Here is a 19,076-nt window from a genome sequence, read left to right as displayed (position 1 = left end):
CGTGGGGAAGCGAAGCGGGTGGAGTGGGGGCGGAGCCCGGGTGGGGGGGCTGGTTTGTTGTGGTCGCCATTTTGCTGGTTGCATTACTGGGTAATCGGGGCCCTGGCTCGCCGCGTCCGCCGGATACCTTCAGCCAGTGGGCAGGTCTGAGCTCGGGCTTCCCGAGCAGCTTGAGTCCCCTTGCCCGCGCCCTCAGGTAACAACGCGGCTACAGGTGGGGCGGCACGAGCTCGCGGGAAGGGGGCAGTACAAACCCGCCCTGCCCGCGTCGCCGCCAGACTTAGCACGAGGCCGAGGGAGGAGAGCAGGGGGCGGCGGGCAGGTGCAGTGCAGGCCGTGCCTGACTATTCATAGTCGGATTCTTGGAAGGGGCCGAGCCCGAGGGAGCAGTTTTGGGAGGGCGACTGGGAGGGGGTAGCGGGGCCCCACTCCCGCCCTTTGTTTGGGCTCGGCTCCTCCGGCTGCATCGTCGTCGCTTAGCAACAGCCGTTCTGAACTGCGATTGGTTGAGCTCTTGGCAGCAGCGACCAATGGCACGGTTGTTGCCATGGCAGGTGCGGACTGCCAAGCTCAGTCCGGCCCCGCCCGCCGGGGCTCCGCCGACCGGGGCGGGCCTCCTGGGTGGGGGGCGGGACGCCTGGGTCCCCAGGGGCTGGTGGTTGTGCGGGGCGGGGCCGGCGCGGCGAGGGTTAACCCGCCCCTCCCCCATCCACCTGCTTTCCCCTTCCCCCGCGTGCCCCGGGCTGACCCTCGTTCCCGCTCCTCCCCGCCCCCGGCGGCGGCGGCGGCTGCTGTTGTCACCCACCGGGCCGCCTGTCCCGCTTGCCCTCCCCGCCGCGGGGCTTGCCGGGCCGGCTGGGCCGGGACAGGCGGCCGTCTCCTCTCTGCCGCCACCGCCGCCATGCTGGCCGCTCGCCCACCCCACTGGGGGCCCCACCGCGCCCCAGCCCCCCGTGGGCCCCGCGCCAGCCCTGACCCGGGTATGGGGTGGGTGCTGGGAGAGACGGTCCTGCTGTGGGAGGGCCCCAGGGAAGAGGTTGTTTCGGGTGAGGGGCGGGGGAGCGCCAAGAGTGAGGAGGGATCCTGGAGTGGCAAGGCTTGGCATAGGAGAAAGGGATTGACATGGGAGAAGGCCTGTGGGGAGAGGATTTTGGTGTGGCAGGTACTCTGGGAGGGGAGAACTCTATATGATATTTGGGGAATTTGGTTCTGGGGGCCTTCTAGGAATGGGCACAGTTGTGGATTGACTCTGATGTAGAGAAGAGTAACTGGAGAAAGGGCCCTGGTAGGAATATTGGATGGGGGAGGAGGGGAAGATCCAGTGTAGAGGAGACAAGGGCAAGTGAAGAGTCGCCTACTCCTTGCTCCCATCAGGAAAAGTGAGCCTTGATTGGGAGGGGGACCATGGACTAATATGGGGAAGATCCCTTATGTGGCACAGAGAAAGTACCTTGGGGGGGGGGCTGATATGGGAGAAAATGGTATGGGGAGGGTCCCCTGGGAAAGGGGTGCCCTGATGCATGAGAATGTCATAGGGGTAGGATTCTTTTATATAGGGACAGTCCTATGTAACAGGATAACCTTGGTGTGGTCCCCAGGATGTGGTTTTAGGGGCCTGCAGAGGACTCTGCTATGGGTTTGGAGGGGACCCAGAGTTCTCTCATGTGGTTTGGGGGATCCTAGAGTTCTCTGGATTTAGGGATCTACTGGGAAGGGTAGATCTTGAAGTGCAGTGATCTCGTGTGAGGGGGCACTGGGGAGGGCCACAAGCAGAAATGGAAACCAAAGAGTGAACCCTACTCCCTATACTGTCTGTGGTTTCTTTTTCTTCTCTTCCTCCCCCCATTATTGGTGTCTTTCTGTCCTTTCCTGTCATGCCCTATATCCCTGCCTGGCTTTCAATCATCCCCGTTCATATGGTCCCCTCTTTGCGCCACCTATTTCATTTATTTGGTAATCATTTGTTGAGGGACTCCACTGCCCCCCCCACCCCACCCTCTCTTTCCCCTTTCTACATTGCCACCTGTTGTCCTTTTTCTCCTCTCCCTGTGTGTTGCTTTCTTTCTGATGTCCACCTCTTTCCCGCCTGGCCCTGTCCCACACATCCCCTTGTTCCATGTTGTTCCCCTGCCTCCCGCCTGCTCTCAGGTCTCAGCGGCGGTGGCAGCCGAGGTGCAGGATGCGAGAAGGCGCCCCCCGGCCGGGCTCCCGCTCCAGGCCTCACTCCCCTGCGGCCCTCTGAGCCCACCATGGCCGTTCCACCAGGCCATGGTCCCTTCTCTGGCTTCCCCGGGCCCCAGGAGCACACGCAGGTATGCGTTCAGCTGGCTCCTCACCTGCCTGGGGTAGGGGGAGGCTGGGGATAGAAGAGTCTTGGGGGTGAAAGATATTTTGGTTGCCCAGATCAGCTTCCCAGGGGCAGGAAGGGCCCATCTGGAGTGGAAGAGAATAGAGGAGTTGCTGGCCAAGTCTGTTTGGAGAACCTGGGTTCAAATCCTAACATGGTGGTTAAATGTCTCAGGTTCTCCCTGCTTTAGTTTTCTGTTCTGTAAAGCAGAACCAAGAATGATACCTACCTCACAGTGTTGCTGCGAGGTTAAACAAGTTAATGAAATGCATGTAAAATGCGGAGAACAGTGCTTGGCACCTAGGAAACAATGAATGTTGACAAAGGGAAAAAAGGTCCAGAGTAAAAGACATGCTGGCGGGGTGAAAGGCAGTAAAGTTTGACCCAAAAGGATCGTGGAGCCAGCAGCATCTAAGGGTATAGAGTCAATATTCCGGGGTGGACACCATCAAGGCTCTGAACTGTAGGGCTTGAAGCTCGATGGAGTGGGAGGTCCAGGCTGCTGGATCCCAAAACACTGGGCAGAAACATGCAGAGTTGGGGGTGAGGGATGGGGCGACCCCACGGGATGAGGGTAAAACCTGATGGCAGCCCTTAAGATGGGACACTTTCTATCTGATCTCTCCCACAGAGGTTCAGAAAGGAGTAAAGGTGTGGGATGAAAGGTCAAGGGTAAACAGTTGATCATTCATTCACTCAGCAAATCTCTGATGACCACCCACTATGTGCCAGGCCCTGTTCCAGGCACTGCAGATACAGCAAGAACAAGACAGTCTCTGCCCTTGGGGAATTTCTATCTTGGTGGTTGTCACACAGGAACCAAGTAAATCCGTGTGTGATAACGATGCCCCAGCCACCCAGAGGGTTCTCTCGTGGTCCGAGGTGAAGGCCTATCCTCAGTGCCCACCCCCCAACCCGGCCCACAGGTATTGCCTGATGTGCGGCTGTTGCCACGGAGGCTGCCCCTGGCCTTCCGGGACGCGACCTCAGCCCCACTGCGCAAACTCTCCGTGGACCTCATCAAGACCTACAAGCACATCAATGAGGTGGGTAGGGGGGCGGGGGAGCAGGGGACCTGGCTGGGGGCTGAAGGGTCCTGGTTGCCAGCACAGGTCACTCAGCTGTCTTTATCTTCTGGCTGGCTGGCTGGGTAGGTATACTATGCGAAGAAGAAGCGGCGGGCCCAGCAGGCACCACCTCAGGACTCGAGCACCAAGAAGGAGAAGAAGGTCCTGAATCATGGTTATGATGATGACAACCACGACTACATTGTGCGCAGCGGCGAGCGCTGGCTGGAGCGCTACGAGATTGACTCACTCATCGGCAAAGGCTCCTTTGGCCAGGTGTGGGAGGCCCCCCCTCTACCCTGGCCCTGGGATCGGGGCACCCACTGATCTGACCCACAAAAGAGTGGTGCCCTGCCCTGTCCCACATCCCCTTCCCCCCATTTCCTCACTTTGTGACATGCCCTGCCCCGGCAGGTGGTGAAAGCCTACGACCATCAGACCCAGGAGCTGGTGGCCATCAAGATCATCAAGAACAAAAAGGCCTTCCTGAACCAGGCCCAGATTGAGCTGCGGCTGCTGGAGCTGATGAACCAGCACGACACGGAGATGAAGTACTACATAGGTGAGGCCTGGGGCAGTGGTACTCCCAGTACGGAACAGGGCTGGTGTCTTCAGGGCAAGGGCTGGTCTATAATTCCCTGATATCAGTGATTCTCCTGCCGCCTCCATGACTTTTGCCCTATACCCGTGATGGTGCCAGTCGGAGTTGCGAGCCTATTGCAAGCACTTTACATGAATTAACCGGTTTCAGTCTGACCACGGCCCTGGGGGGAAGGGGCATCTTGGCCCGCAGCTTGGAGAAGAGGACAGGCATGTAGATGCTATCACTCGCATAAGGTCACGACGTTTGTACTCTGGGGCTGTCATCTCACCAGGCAGTGGGCTCCAGCACCTGTCCTCTTGACATCTGTGTCAGTCTTTTTCCTCTTTCCATACTCACTGCTCTTAGAAAAAGCAAGTGCACTGAAAGAGTGTGTTGCCTTAAATACACATCGTTACCCTAAATGGAAAGCCAGTGTCCGCTGCACAAAAATAAACAGAACTGAGACTAAAACAGTGTTAGAAAATGAAGTGAGGAAATGTAGAAGGGCATTAAAGACCCATCGGCACCAAAAGGAAACGTTCTCTTTGGTTTATCATAAAGTTTGACAAGAGACTTGAAGGGAATGAACTTGTCTTTACCACGGAAATCATTCTCTTGATGTGACTCAAGTTCTAGGCCATATAAAAACGCCCTGACTAGCCGCCGCTTCCCGTGGGCACCCCACAGTTTGGCCAGAGCTGCAGAAGCAGAATCCCTGATTGGCTTCCGGCCTCTCTTATTACTGTGTGCCCCAGGCCGCCTCTGGCCCTCTCTGAGCCTCAGCTCCTCCGTCGGCCCCTCTCCACCCCCTTGCCCGCAGTGCACCTGAAGCGGCACTTCATGTTCCGGAACCACCTGTGCCTGGTGTTCGAGCTGCTTTCCTACAACCTGTACGACCTCCTGCGCAATACGCATTTCCGCGGCGTCTCGCTGAACCTGACGCGGAAGCTGGCGCAGCAGCTCTGCACAGCGCTGCTCTTTCTGGCCACGCCCGAGCTCAGCATCATTCACTGCGACCTCAAGCCCGAGAACATCCTGCTCTGCAACCCCAAGCGCAGCGCCATCAAGATCGTGGACTTTGGTAGCTCCTGCCAGCTTGGCCAGCGGGTGCGGCACGGGGCGGTGCGGGACGGTGTGGGGGGCGGGGCTCCGGGTGTGGGTGTGGTTCGGGCGGGGGCGGGGCCAGCTGGTGACTGGCATCAGTCGGAGGGGCGGGGCGGGGGTTGTATGGGGAGGGGCGTGACGTGGCCAGTGCTTGAAGGGAGGTTTTGGGACGGGGTGTTGGCGGCACAGAATCGTTAAAGCCAGTGAATGCGGGAGGTAAAGGAGAAGGCCGCAGGGTATAGTACCAAGTAGGAAAGGAAGAGAGAAGCCCGAGGAGACAGGGCCAGCTTTGGGCCGTCGGAGGGGGCAGGGTGGAGTCGGTTTGGTAAGCCAGGAGTGGCACTTGGCTAAGTTTGCTGACCCTGTGCTTTTAATGCTGTGGAGGAAGTGGGGGGCGGGTGCTTTCGTTTTGCAGCTTCGTGTGAGCAGGCATTTGAGATGGCTTGGAAAGGGTCTGGGGTGGGTGGGTGGCAAGGGGCTCGGGCTCACACACTGCCGACCTTCGATGACCAAGAGAGGTCCAGGGTCAGGCTTCAGGATGGAGGTTTGGGTCAGACTGGGCCACCAGAGACTTCTGAGGCTGATGAATAAAATGATGGTAGTGGCTCCTGGAAGGTGGGTGCTGATAACCTCAAGGTTTGGAACCCCCATCCTCCGTTTTTGTGGAAGGAAGCTTATCTTAGCCTTGGGTATGTCAGCAGTGCCACTCGGGCTGGGACCTCTGACTGTGGCCCTCTTCCCTGCTTCACCCCCAGATCTATCAGTACATCCAGAGCCGCTTCTACAGGTCGCCTGAGGTGCTCCTGGGTACACCCTACGACCTGGCCATTGACATGTGGTCCCTGGGCTGCATCCTGGTGGAGATGCACACCGGAGAGCCCCTCTTCAGTGGCTCCAATGAGGTGTGCTCCTGGGGACCGGGGTGTGCTGGAGGGGGCAGAGGCCTGGCTGGCCTGCTAACCCTGACTGCCCACCTGCTCACAGGTGGACCAGATGAACCGGATAGTGGAGGTGCTGGGCATCCCACCAGCCCCCATGCTGGACCAGGCACCCAAGGCTCGCAAGTACTTTGAACGGCTGCCTGGGGGTGGCTGGACCCTACGAAGGACAAAGGAACTCAGGAAGGTGCGGCCCCTGCCCTGTGCCGCTCCTCCCACCCTGGTGGCCCCTCACTCTCTCACACTTGGGGCTTCCTTTCTCCCTGCTTCCTCTCCCTTGTGTCTTTCCCTTCCTTCCTCTCCCCCTTGTCTGTCCTTTCCTTCGTCCCAGCCCAGCCCATCTCTCCTACCCACCCCACAACTCTTCTTAGCTTCTTTCCTTCCACTTTCTCTCTTGTGCCTCTGTTTCCCCGTGTGTGTCTCCCTGCCCCTCCTGCCCACTGACGGCCACTCTCTTGCCCCCCCTCCCACCCCCTCCCTGCCAGGATTACCAGGGCCCCGGGACACGGCGGCTGCAGGAGGTGCTGGGCGTGCAGACGGGCGGGCCCGGGGGCCGGCGGGCGGGGGAGCCGGGCCACAGCCCCGCCGACTACCTCCGCTTCCAGGACCTGGTGCTGCGCATGCTGGAGTATGAGCCCGCCGCCCGCATCAGCCCACTGGGGGCTCTGCAGCACGGCTTCTTCCGCCGCACGGCTGATGAGGCCACCAACACGGGCCCGGCAGGCAGCAGTGCCTCCACCTCGCCCGCACCCCTTGACACCTGTCCCTCCTCCAGCACCGCCAGCTCCATCTCCAGCTCTGGTGGGTGCCCGGTGCCAGTGGGGCCGAACAGGGGAGGGACGGAGGGAGGGCAGCTCTGGTTTGGCCTGACCTGGGGACCTTGCGCCCCTGGGCCTTCACCTAGAGCTGCGAAGCTGTGCCACCCTGAACTCGAGAATAGGTGGGGCAAAGAGAGCTCTGACGTGGTCTCTGAAATTGAGCTTGGGCTCACACCTCTAAAACTGCTTCTGACTTTGATACCCAGAACTGAGCTCTGAATGTAATCTGAAAATTGGGCCCCATCCTTTAAATAGGCTCTGGTCCCAAGGCCTGGGCCTGGGTCACGAACCAGACTCAGCCACCAAAAGACCCTACCACCACCTCTCCTCACTTAAGGTTTCTCCTCATTTTCTCCCCTGACACTTCCAGGAGGCTCCAGTGGCTCCTCCAGTGACAACCGGACCTACCGATACAGCAACCGATATTGTGGGGGCCCTGGGCCTCCCATCACTGACTGTGAGATGAACAGCCCCCAGGTACTGGGGCCTTGGGGACTTGGAAGTTGGGAGTGGGGTATCTGGGACTTTAAGACCTGGGTCTCCATCACCCACTGTTCCTTTGCTCCTTTAGGTCCCACCCTCCCAGCCGCTGCGCCCCTGGGCAGGGGGTGATGTGCCCCACAAGACACATCAGGCCCCTGCCTCCGCCTCGTCACTGCCAGGGGCCGGGGCCCAGTTATCCCCACAACCCCGATGCCTTGGCCGTCCCCCATCACCAACCTCACCACCACCCCCGGAGCTGATGGATGTGAGCCTGGTGGGCGGCCCTCCAGACTGCTCCCCACCTCACCCAGCGCCTGCCCCCCAGCACCCGGCTGCCTCAGCCCTCCGGACTCGGATGACAGGAGGTCGTCCACCCCTCCCACCCCCTGATAACCCTGCCACTCTGGGGCCTCGCTTGGGCCTCCGTGGTGTACCCCAGAGCACGGCAGCCAGCTCATGACCCAGCCCCCTCCCTGGGGCTCCTCCTGAAGCCATACCCCCCATCTGGGGGCCCTGGGCTCCCATCCTCATCTCTCCCCTTGACTGGAATTGCTGCTACCCAGTTGGGGTGGGTGAGGCCTGCACTGATTGGGGCCTGGGGCAGGGGGTCAAGGAGAGGGGTCTAGGCGCACCCTCCCCATAAGGACTGGACCCTTAGCCCCCTCTCCCCCCCTTGTTTTCTATTTATTGTACCAAAGACAGTGGTGGTCCGGTGTCGGGGGGAGACCCCCTTCACCCTTGGGCCCTAGGAGGGGGTGGGGGCAGGTAGGGGGAGATGGCCTTGCTCCTCCTTGCTGTACCCCCCAGTAAAGAGCTTTCTCACATGCCTGCCTGAGCGTTTGCAGGGCCTCGGCTCCCTCACCTGGCCCTCAGAGGCATGGTGGGGAATGGTGTTTGGGGAGGGAGTACCAGGAGAGCTTTGTCATGTGGGATGCGTCCCTGGGGAAGTTATGGCTGTTGGTGCAGACATGGGGCTGCAGGAGGTCCGGGGCTATGGAATCCTAGACCGAGATCCTGGATAGGACCCTAGCCCATGTTTGTCTTTTCCATGGTAAACAGAGACCCTGAAAGAGTAAAGGCCCAGTTCTGGCCTGTCTCTGGAAAACATCAGGATCTGCCCTAATAAGCCAGGGCTTCCACAGAGTCTGCAGGGGAGTGGCTCTTTATGCCAGGCAGGCATCTAGCAGGTGCTGAATGCATGTAGCAGGCCTTATTGGTGCCATCTGGGGGATGGCAGGCAGGCAGTGGGTACAGACTTTACCCCCGACGTCTGGTCTCACCCTGTGGAGCCATGACGGAGCAAAGCATTTTGAGATTCTTGGGCAGAAAGATATTCCCGGGGTTCCAGGTAAGTGGGTCTCTTTCCATAGCAATCTGGAAACTTTTGCCTCCCAGCTGGCCAAACAAGAGCCTCCTGATTCGAAGGTACCTACCATCTCCCGCCAGTGGGGCGCGGTGCTTCCTGGGAAATGGAGTTCTACATAGCAGTCCCTTTTTCCCTTTTTCGTCAGAGGACTACAAAGACCAGGATTCTTTTCGCTCACGAGTTAGGGACGGACTACCGGAGGGCCAATAGGCATTCGGAAACGGACTTGGGGGGGGGGGGGGTGCCCGGATGCTTTGAGGCGGGCTATGGGGGAGAAGAAGGCCGTGATTGGGTAGCGTCGGCAAGGCTGTGCGCGAGTGTAGAGTTCTCTCAGGCGTGCGGCAAGTGGGCTAAGGTGCTGCTCCGCGAGACCCTGCAGGTTAGGCGTCTGTGGTCACAGAGCAAGAAGTATGCGCTGAGGCCCAAAGCGGCCCCAGCGCGTGGAGCATCACTAGCTGCGGTGTCCGGCCCAGCTCGCAGGAAGCCCCGGTTGGTAGGAGAGCCAGGCGAGGACGCGTTTTACGGACCAGCGGATGTTCGAGAAGGGGGCAGAGTGGGACGTGGAGGGAACCCAGGCTAGGCACGGGTGAGGAAGCATTCTAGGAGAAGCAGGAGCTGTCGGCGCTGAGACCTGGAGCCAGGATGTTTGCGGTGGCCGTGGTGCAGTGATTTGCGCACAGGCAGCGATGAGAAGCAGCCTGTTGTGTGAATGTGAACTGCGGGAGATGTGGTGTTGGAGATCTAATGGAAAGTTCTATATGAATTCGATCGCGGAAGATTTTGTTGGCCATTTAGGGAGCTTAGGCTTTGTCCTAAGGGCATTGAGGAGCCACGGGAGGATTAGTAGAAGGGAAGGGGCATGGCCCATTTGCTGCCATCGAGGAATAGATTGATGGGAAAGAGACGGGTCTGGGAGCCCAGGGTGGTGGTTGTGGCACCATCCTGGGCAAAAGGTGTTGGGAATGAACGAGGGCAGGAGTCTTGGTTGGGACAGAAGAAAGGGTGTGTGTAAGGAGAGATGTCCAGAAGGCTGACAGGATATATGGCTTACAGGCTGTGTGGAAAGGGGAGGTAGAGAGGGGCAGGGAAAAAGTTATCTCCAGCAGGTCGAACACCGCCTGGCCTATGGTAGATGCTTAATTTAAAAAAAAAAAAAAAAAAAAATTTTTTTTTTTTTGAATGAGCAGAGGAGGCAGATGCTTATTATGATCTCCTTTTTGTAAACAAAGATACTGAGGGCTGATAAAGTTAAGTAAGTTACCCACGATCACATAGCTAGCAAATGGAAGGCCAGGGATTGTGTGTGTGTGTGTGTGAGAGAGAGAGAGGGAGAGAAAGAGAGAGAACCACTAATTTAGCAAGTTGCGGGATGAACTTTGAGACATCAGCAGGGTCCAGATCATGTAGGTCCCTTAAGGAATTTAGGATAAGCCTGGAAATGGATGTCCCACATTTCAGTTTCCGGCCCAGAACCTCTCCCTGACCTGCTGACTTACTGCCCACGTGATATCTCTTCCCTCAAGATATCTGTAGTCATCTGGAGACCTGTCTTGACCAAACTGATCTCCCGTCTTTTCCGCAAACCCTGTTATCCCACATTCAGTAAGTGCCGCCTACATTGTCTTATACTCATGTCTGGTCCATCAGCAAAGTATATTCAGAACCTGACCATTTCTTCCCACCTCCGCTCTTGTCACCCTGGTCCTGTCCACTCTTACGGCCGCCTGCACCATCACAGCAGCCTCCTCAGTGGTCTTCGTGCTCCCTACAGTCTGTTTCTCATATGCAGCCAGCGGGACACTGAATACCTGTATCAGGGCGCATTTCTCTCCTGCCCAGTACCCTCTTGTGGCTCTGTCTCACACAGGAATTGCCAGTGTTCTTTCCGTGGCCTTTGCAAGGCCCATGATCCCTGCATGATCCGTCCCTGTTACCTCTCTACCTGCTCCTTTTACCCTGCTCACTCTGCTCCAGCCACACTCGCCTCAGGGCCTTTGCACTTAACTCCCTTTACCTGGAACACTCTTCTCCAAGTAGTAGAGGCTCACATTCATCTCCTTTAGGTCTTTACTCAGATATCATCTTCTCCCTGAGAACTTCCCTGGCTACCGTTCTAGAATTATATAACTGACATTTGTACATGTGCTGCCGAAGCAAGCACTGTAACTGGCATTCGTATATTAACTTCTCTTTAACTCTTTCTTGGGATTAACCACATCACCATTTAACTCACTATATAGGTTTTTTATCGTGATCATTGTCTCTGTGTTCTCTGTACCCACAGCAGACCATAAGCTTCATGAGGACGGGGACTTTTGTCTACTTCATGCTTTATCTTTAGCATCTAAAAGTGCTCCTGGCACATAGTCGGGCCTCAGTAACCGTTTACCAAAAGCATGGTTCAGTGGCTGCTTTCAAGACACAGATCCTAATCCAACGTGCTAGGGACTCCGTCCATCCCTTTTCCACAGGACTTTAGAGGACTGCCTTAAAGTTTTCTGATGTCTTAGACATTCGACAAGTATTTCATCTCGCCTCGCTCCGTGCTCAGCATCAGGAACACAGCAGAGAACAAAAGAGTTTCCCTGTCCCCGGAGAGTTCAGTCGCAAGGGTGGGGGTTCACATCCTCAGCTAATCCCACAGATAGAAAATTACAAAGAAAGGTAGAGAGTGCCATAGGAGCACTTGGCCAGAAACCTAATCTGGACCCTAGGAAGTGGGGTTCAGGTGATGAAAGTGTAGGCACTGAGGCACTCCATTAAGAGGTAAAAGTGTGAGGATGCCTGGGTGGCGCAGTTCAGTTAAGTGTCCAACTCTTAGTTTCGGCTTAGGTCATGGTCTCAGGGTCCTGAGATCAAGCCCCACATTGTACTCCGTGTACAGCATAGAGTCTGCTTGTCCCTCCCCCTCTGCTCCTCCACCCCGTTCTCATAAATAAAGTCTTATAAAAAATAAAGAGGTGAGAGAGAAAGAGAGTGTGTGCGTGTGTGTGTGGTGTTGGTTGGAACCTAGAGGCTGATGGGGAATAAGAGGCCAGGTCACGTAGCCCCCGTAAGGAATTTGGGTCCTTACCCCATGTGTCATGGGGAGTCACAGAACGGTTTTAAGGCGTGAGAGGAGATGCAGTCAGTCTTGTATGTCAGCAATCCCTCTGGCTGTCTTGTGGGGGAACTGACAATAGGGGGTTGAGTATTGAAGTAGTGAGACCAGTGACAAGGCTGCTGTCCTGCGATTTAAAAGGCTGCCACTGCGGAAGGCCACACATTCTTTGCTGTTTCTGCCATCAGGAGGTGGAGCGTCTTCCCCATCTTTCATGTAGACTGGTCTGTAATTTGTTTTGACCAGTAGAATGCCGTGGAAGTGACGTTGTGCTGGGTAGGTCCTTAAGAGGCTGGCAGCTTCTGCTTTCCCTCTCTTGGGACCCTGGGCTGCTGTACAGAGAAATCCAGCTACTCCGCCAGAGGGAGACGTGGAGACAGACGTGGACAGAGAGAGGCCCAGCCAGCCCCTAGCGGCTCTGCTGTGTTGGCCGATGGGCCAGACACGAGTGATGCCATCTTGGATATTTTCACCCAACTCCCAGCCGACGCCCTGTAGAATAGAGGCTCGCCTTGCCCTCTCCGCTTTGCTCAAGGTGCAGAATCACAAGCGAATAAATGGTTGTTGCTATTTTAAGCCGCTGTGATTTGGGATGATTTGTTACTCAGCCGGAGCTCCCTGAAACAAGCTCTCCGAGATCCTTTCATTTTTCCATTTTACGGATTCACTCATCTCAGCCCCATGGTCGCCCTGTGTGGGATTTTGGTTATTCCTGTCATGCAGAGGAGGAAGCGAGAGCACAGAGAAGCTAACAGGGTCCTAACAAGCTACCTGGCTCGGAATAAATACTGAGTGCACGACTGCGGTTACGCCTCAGCTTGAAAATGCCCGTAATTGGTAAAAAAAGGGGCAGTCAGATGAATACGAGTGTCACTAACTTGCTTCTTAGTGCTTCCAAGGCTCCGTGTCATTGTCACAGGATGGGGATTCTAATAATATTCGTCTCAGGATCTGCCAAAGCAGGTGCCTAACACGTGTGGGGACGCTAATTCCCGGGCAGCACACAGCCAGTGTTCTCGGTGGACAGCGGCCTGAGGGCCACAGGGGTGAAGCCAATTTCTTGGGGGTTCTGGCAGAGAGACAGGCAGGTTCTTGGTGATGTGGCCGAAGTGCTGGGTCAGGCCTCACCCAGCGTGAGCAGAGTGAGTGACTTCTGGACTTTCCCATTAGGGAAACCAGTAAGTCTCATTTACGCCAAGTTACATTGGGTTTTCTATTGCGTGGAACAACATCCTAACTGATTCTGGGTGTTTATTTATCTGTTTGTTGACTCATCAGATGTTGAACACTTACTTGCATCCAAACACTGTTTTAGGGGCCGGTATTAGAATAGTAAACAAGGTCTTCGAAAGCCCTGTCCTTGGTGGAACTTCCGTTCTCGTGGGGCAGGTAGATGCAAGGAAATCGGTGTTGATGATAAGAGCTTGGGAGGTTGGTGGCGTGGGAGGGGTTGAGGAAAGGAGGGGTAGAGAGTGACAAGCTCTGTGATGAAACGTTAATGCAGGAGAGACCTCCCCAAAAAGGAGGAAGCCAGCTGTGCCTATGTTTGCTAAGAAGGACATTCCAGGGAAAACAAGAGGCTTCAAGGCACGCGGGGTGTGTTGGAGGAGCAGGAAGGAGTGAACAGGACCAGAGTGAACCAGTGGGCGGGAAGGGGACGAGGGCCCAGGGCATGTGGGCTTGATGGGCAGACTTGAACTCGATTTGCAGCGAGGTGGGCAGGCAGGCAGAGCATTTTGGGCTCAAGCACGATGTGATCTAACATCTTCATAGGATTCCTCTGGCGACACTGCGGGCAGCAGGATGGAAGCAGGGCTCCGCCGTGAAGGACTGCACTAGTCCAGCCGAGAGATGGTGGTGGCCTGGCCAGAGGTGTTGTCGAATTTCAGATATAATTTGAAGGAAGAGCGGGCAGGATTGGGATTATACAGGTATGGGGTGAGGAAGAGGAGTCAACAACTCTAAGGTTTTTAGCCTGTGCAGAGAGAGGAGGGCATGCCCAGAACTGTGTGAGGAAGGCCCAGAGAGGCGGTGGGTCTGTTCAGCGTCCCCGTGGCCTTGCCAAGCATGTAGGATATACAAGTCTAGCATTCAGGGGCCGGATCTGAGCTAGAGGTGCAAACGTGGGGGAGTCACTGCCATCTTCGTGGCATCGAGAATGAGGTTACTAAGGGAGAGTGGAGGTGGAGATGGGGTCTGGGAGCCAGAGCAGGGGTCCACGGGGAGTTGCTGCACCAGTCTGGGTGAGAAACCCCCGTGGCCTGCACCAGGGCGGGAGCAGGAGTGAGCAGTGCGCCGGAGGCAATTTGAAGACAGAGCCTGCGGTGGATTGGTCATGGGCGATGATAGAAAGAAATGGACTGGGGGCTCATGAGAGCAGGATAGAGTCAGAACATAGGGCAGGGACTCTGCTGTCTTCCTTCCCCCGGGCCCTGTGGTCCCTGCAGTCCCTCTGTCCCCATTCCAAATTCTGCAGACAGGAAGTGGATTGGGGTCCAGCGTCCAACCCTGCTCCGCCTGCTGGGGCTGGAGCATTGCCACAGTGATGTCTGTGTGCCGGGAGGGGCCGCGGACTCCGCGGTCACCTGCAGTATTCACAGGTGACTGTTTCTGACAGTTGGCGTCTGGAGGGCAGGTGTGTGGGCAGAGGGAATGATTTGGCCCGTTTGGTAGGTCAGACCATCTGTGTGGCCTGAGATGCGTCCTGCGTCGGGTGAATGGGGCAGGGGTGACCAGGAAGGGGGGATCTGGCAGGCTCTGGGCTCAGAAGAAACAGGGTCGGGTTGAGAGAGGTGATGGGGGCCCAGGGCAGCTTCTGCCACCGCCAGCATTCCCAGAGTAGTCAGGAAGGCACTCGTCATACCAGGGCGGCCTCGGGAGGCCGGGGGTGGCCGGAGCCCGGAGAAGCATGTGACCCAGTCTGAGGTATCAGGAAGGACTTCACTGAGCAGAGACACATGAGGTGAGATGTGACAAGCCAGACGAAGGCAGCTAGGGACTCTGCTGTGGCAACTTAGCGCCAAGTCAGCAGAACATAGACTTTAAAATTGTTTTTATTTAATAATTTTGGATTTACAGAAGAATTGCAGAGATAGTACAGAGACTTCCCATGTGCCCAGCTCCCCCTCATGCTAACTCCTTACAGGACCGCAAACGTACCTTTGTCAAAACTAAGAGGTGAACGTTGGTTAGTGTTGTATTAACAGAACTCCGGACTTTATTCATATCCCACCCGTTTTCCCACTAACGTTCTTTTTCTGTTCCAGGATCCAATCCAGGATACCCCGTTGCATTTGTCCGTCATGTCTCCTTGGTCTCCTCCAGTCTGTGACAGTTTCTCAGTCTTTCCTTGTCTTTCATGACCTTGGCACGTTTGAGGAGTACTGGTCAGGTATTTTGTAGTGTGTCCCTCAGTCTGGGTTTTTCTCCCGTTGGTTCCCCCAGTTAGACTGAGATCATAGACTCGGGGAAGAGTCCCGCTCAGACAGAAGGAGGCTCGTTTCTTGAAGGAGGCATCCCCCAGGGCTCTGCCCTTTCCTCACTGTGTGTGTCAGGAGCAAGTCACAGGATCCAGCCCACACTCGAAGGGAGGAAAATTCCATTTCGGTTCCCGAGGGGAAAAATGTCGAAGACTTTGTCTTCATATATGAAAACCACCACAGTAATTAATGAATGTGGGAAGGTACTTTGAGGCTGTGCAAATGCCCTGTCTCTCCTCAGAGTTCCTCCCCCTAATTTTGGCATCCATCAGTGGACCTTGCCTGGGATGGTTATTACGGTGCTGTTTGTTTTGGTTTTTTGTTTTGTTTTAATTGGCTCTACACCCAATGTGGGGCTTGAACTCCCGACCCCGAGATCAAGAGTTGCACGCTCTTAAAGACTGAGCCAGTCAGGCACCCCTGCTGTGGTGCTCTAATGATGCTTTTCTCTTTTCCTCAGTTCTTCCACGGTTTTTTATTTGGAGCTCTTCTCCCCACCCCATCCATTTTATTTGTATTGTCATTAATTTATATCAGTGTGGACTCGTAGATATGGATCATATTCTTTCCACATAACCCAATTTCATTGTAATTAATGTTTTCACTCAGGTTGTTACAGGTTTGGCCGCAGAGGCCCTGTCAGGTTGGCTCCTGTGTTCTTGACTCCTTTTTTTCCCTTCAAACACCTCCTTACTTTCTGGCACCGTGAGAAGCCCCAGCCCTCAAGTCAGCTCTCTGCCCGGGGAGCCCTGCTCGGTTTTACTGGAGAATGGTAATGGAAACAAAGGTCCACGCACTACACGTGCTCATCGCTGGGCTGTCCCTGCTTCGAGGCCCTCCCAGCTGACGGAGCTCGGAAAGATGTCTGTACAAACCGGTGTGGACACATACCTCTGCATTTCCGAGTGTGTGTGTATAGCCAGGTGTCTGTGTCTGTGCTGACGGGTTCACCCTGCCAGCTCTGACTCTGAACTGGGGAGTTCGCTCCTGCCACACCCCCCGACCTTGCTTTCTTTATAACCCCTTTCTCTGCCAACGAGAACCTGGCTCAGGGGGCACTTTCTAGTGTTCATCTTATCAGCCATCTTGGCACAAATCGGCAGTGTTCGCCATTCCTGCCTTCTTGAGGAGCGCTCTCCCCTAGGTTTCTGTGGTGCTGCTGTCCCCTGATTTTTCTCCTCTGTCTTGTTTATTTGCAAGAAGTTCCTCTGATTTCACCAGCCCCCATTTACATGTTGGGGGCTCTTCTCCTCTTCCACCCCCTGGGCCATCTTACCTGCTTTTATGGCCTGTTTCCTGTCTCTGTGCTGGTAACACCCACTCACTCCCTGTCCTCTGCCCTGACCTCAGCCTTGAGTGATCCCTGGACCCCTAACACTCACTGCATTCCAAATTCTAAAGCTGCTCCTCCAGGGGTGACCCTTTCGTATCCCAAGTTTCCAGAAGGAGCCCTGGGCCTCATCCTTGATGCTTCCCTCCCCAGCACACCCTCCTCCCAGCCCAACCCATCAACCTCCATAGCTCATCCACTGGGCTTCCCGGATCTTTCCTACTTGCCCTCTTCTCCCCTTTCAGAGCCCTGCCCTGGTCCAATCCTGCCTTTTCCACCATGGCTCTGCCTGGCCTCCTCCCTGGCCTCCCAGCTCTCACGCTGGGCACTTGGCACTTGGCGTTTTGTGAACCACAAATCTGATTGTGTCTTCCTGCTTGAAGCCTTTCCACGTTTCTCCAGCGTCCTGAGGACAAGGTTCTAACTGATCCTGAGGGCCTGGTGTGATCTGGCCCCTGACCCTCACCCCAGCCTGTCTCCCCAGTGCCTAAGCTCCAGACACACTCAACTTCTCTTTCCTTGAGCGTGACTAGCACGGTCACCCGGGTCTCCGTGCAGACCCTTCCGGAGCCCCGGCCATTTTCAGTCCAGCCAGTCCCCCCACACACACACTCCACCCACTTTCTCCCCACTCAGATTGTTTTGAAAGGATTCCAGACATCATCATCTGTAAGGCTGACGAGTAAAATGAAGCCAGTGGTTATTTCTGAGTGTTGGAAGGGGTGGGGGCCTTTGAAGAAATGTTCGCAGTGACTGTGTTTTTACTGAACTCTAACATAACACCACTAGTTCTTGTGGGAGAGAAAGTTAACAAGGAGGGGAAAAAAATCCCCTTGTGTTTGAGTTTTAAGAGGGAAAAAACTTTGAGGAGTCATTTTCTTACTTTAAGCATCGCGCAGCGGCAGGATCAGAACGGCTCTGTTTCTCTGGGCGCTGTGGGAGTCGTCAGGCCAGAATGAGCTTGTGAAACGTGCTTGTAAGCTTTCATTTGACTCACATGCACCGAGGGGATTTTCTGCTATTGATTTTCACAGTGACTGTAAACACAACTTCTGTAACGTGTATCTAAGTGATGTGTCCCGCACTTCTGGAACAGCCGGCCTCCCTAACAGGGTCTCCTACGTGGGAAGGAAGCTCCCTTGGTGTATCAGCGCAGGGAGAATTCTCGTCTTTGCGGATCGTTGACACCAGTGACTGCTGGGACAGTGAGCTCCCTGTAAAGGACCCAGGAATGCATGCGCTTGGAGATATCCTGGGGCTTTGAATCTGGCAGGCACGCACTGTGTAGTAACAATGACCACATTTTGTATAATAAGGGCCTGCATTTCCGCGTCCGCCCCCCTCAGCCCTTCACATGCATGAGCTCACGAACCCGCACAGCCTTTAGGCAGCTGCTGCTGTCACCCCCCACCCGGGTGTCGGTGGGGCACTCAGAGTTTACATCAGTTGCTTCAGGTTCCCTAGCTCGTAGGTGGTGGCACCAGGATTTGAACCCCAGAGTCTGGCCGCTCGCGCATTGTCTGCCTTCAGCCACCCTCTCCTGGATGCCACTCTTAAAGGAGGCGCCCGCACTTCTGATAAGGCACTTTCTTCTTTTCCGAGGAAGGGCTTAAATTACTTTCTTCTCCATCTGCTAAAATCTTTTTCAGCAGCCCCAATTATCTGGAAAGATCAACGCTTAAGTTCTTTTGCTTTCAGGGACCATTTGAAACAAACACAGATGCAGAAAGCAAAGTCTAATGAATGCCGGTGTCCCCATCTCCCGGCTTCAGCCCTTGTGGCCACTCTGGCTCCGCCCACATCCTATACATTTGCTCCCCTGCTCAATTACTTTACAGCAAACCCAGGTATGTTTTATTTAAAAACCTGTTTTAGAGAAAAGATCGCCTGCAGTCCCCAGCCCCAAGGCCTCCCCCTGCTGGCCAATGGACGACCTCCCTGATTTTCTGTAATGCAGACAGATCTGTGCGTGGGGTGATACTATCACTGGGCTCTGTTCCTGGCTTGACTCTCGTAACCCTATCCCCCAGGCCTTTCTCCTCGTTGCTCTGAAACCTGAAAACAATCCGATCCCTCTTAGTGACTGTGGGAAGGCTGGGGCGGCTCGGCCAGCCCGCCCTCTGCAGTGGGACATTTAATCTGCTCCTGGCGTTTTGCCGTGATAGTGGCCTCTTCCCTTATTTGGGTTATTTTCTGGACGCCTCCTCCACTCCAACCAGGTCAGGCCTCCTGAACTTGCACTCTGTGACTTCACTTGAACCGTACCACCCTTTCCATAGTCAAAATGAAGCAGGGGCTTGGGTGCTTCTTGGTTAATGGCCAGGGGGGCTCCGTGAGGGCAGGAGTCACGTCTGTCTTCATCCATGCCATGGCCCCGGCATCACCCAGCACAGGGCCTGGGAGTCGGTCAGGGCTCAGTAGTAGTGAGGATGAACGAATGAATGAGCGATTGCCGAGGTTG

At 55.6% G+C, this 19,076-nt stretch overlaps 1 protein-coding gene across 4 annotated transcripts; it reads left to right on the top strand.

Annotated features, from left to right (window-relative positions):
• Positions 1–42: 42 nt before the first annotated feature.
• DYRK1B (dual specificity tyrosine phosphorylation regulated kinase 1B) lies at positions 43–18,322 on the top strand. Of its 4 annotated transcripts, XM_045987514.1 has the most exons (12): positions 43–980; positions 2,149–2,312; positions 3,274–3,393; positions 3,502–3,690; positions 3,829–3,976; positions 4,818–5,104; positions 5,857–6,003; positions 6,086–6,226; positions 6,525–6,560; positions 6,645–6,840; positions 7,228–7,334; positions 7,429–18,322. In XM_045987514.1, exons 1-12 carry the CDS (start codon positions 548–550, stop codon positions 7,798–7,800), a joined length of 2,340 nt encoding a protein of 779 aa, XP_045843470.1. In that variant the 5' UTR covers positions 43–547; the 3' UTR covers positions 7,801–18,322. The 4 variants fall into 4 exon arrangements, with proteins under 4 accessions (XP_045843470.1, XP_045843472.1, XP_045843471.1 ...); XM_045987516.1 differs by having other exon boundaries at positions 43–196; positions 6,525–6,840; XM_045987515.1 differs by lacking the exon at positions 6,525–6,560 and having other exon boundaries at positions 44–980.
• Positions 18,323–19,076: the final 754 nt, after the last annotated feature.

Source organism: Meles meles, chromosome 19 (assembly GCF_922984935.1).
Source record: "Meles meles chromosome 19, mMelMel3.1 paternal haplotype, whole genome shotgun sequence".
Taxonomy (NCBI): domain Eukaryota; kingdom Metazoa; phylum Chordata; class Mammalia; order Carnivora; family Mustelidae; genus Meles; species Meles meles.
Note: the sequence above shows the minus strand (reverse complement) of the source record. Positions and strands in the feature narration are given on the sequence as shown.

What these genes read in the sequence shown, in the direction of transcription:
- DYRK1B (XM_045987513.1), top strand. Translation starts at nt 548, where the DNA reads ATGGCAGGTGCGGACTGCCAAGCTCAGTCCGGCCCCGCCCGCCGGGGC. An exon ending in CCTGCCAGCTTGGCCAGCGG is followed by an intron (nt 5,105 to 5,856) that starts GTGCGGCACGGG and finishes CTTCACCCCCAG; the next exon opens with ATCTATCAGTACATCCAGAG. An exon ending in GTGAGATGAACAGCCCCCAG is followed by an intron (nt 7,335 to 7,428) that starts GTACTGGGGCCT and finishes TTGCTCCTTTAG; the next exon opens with GTCCCACCCTCCCAGCCGCT.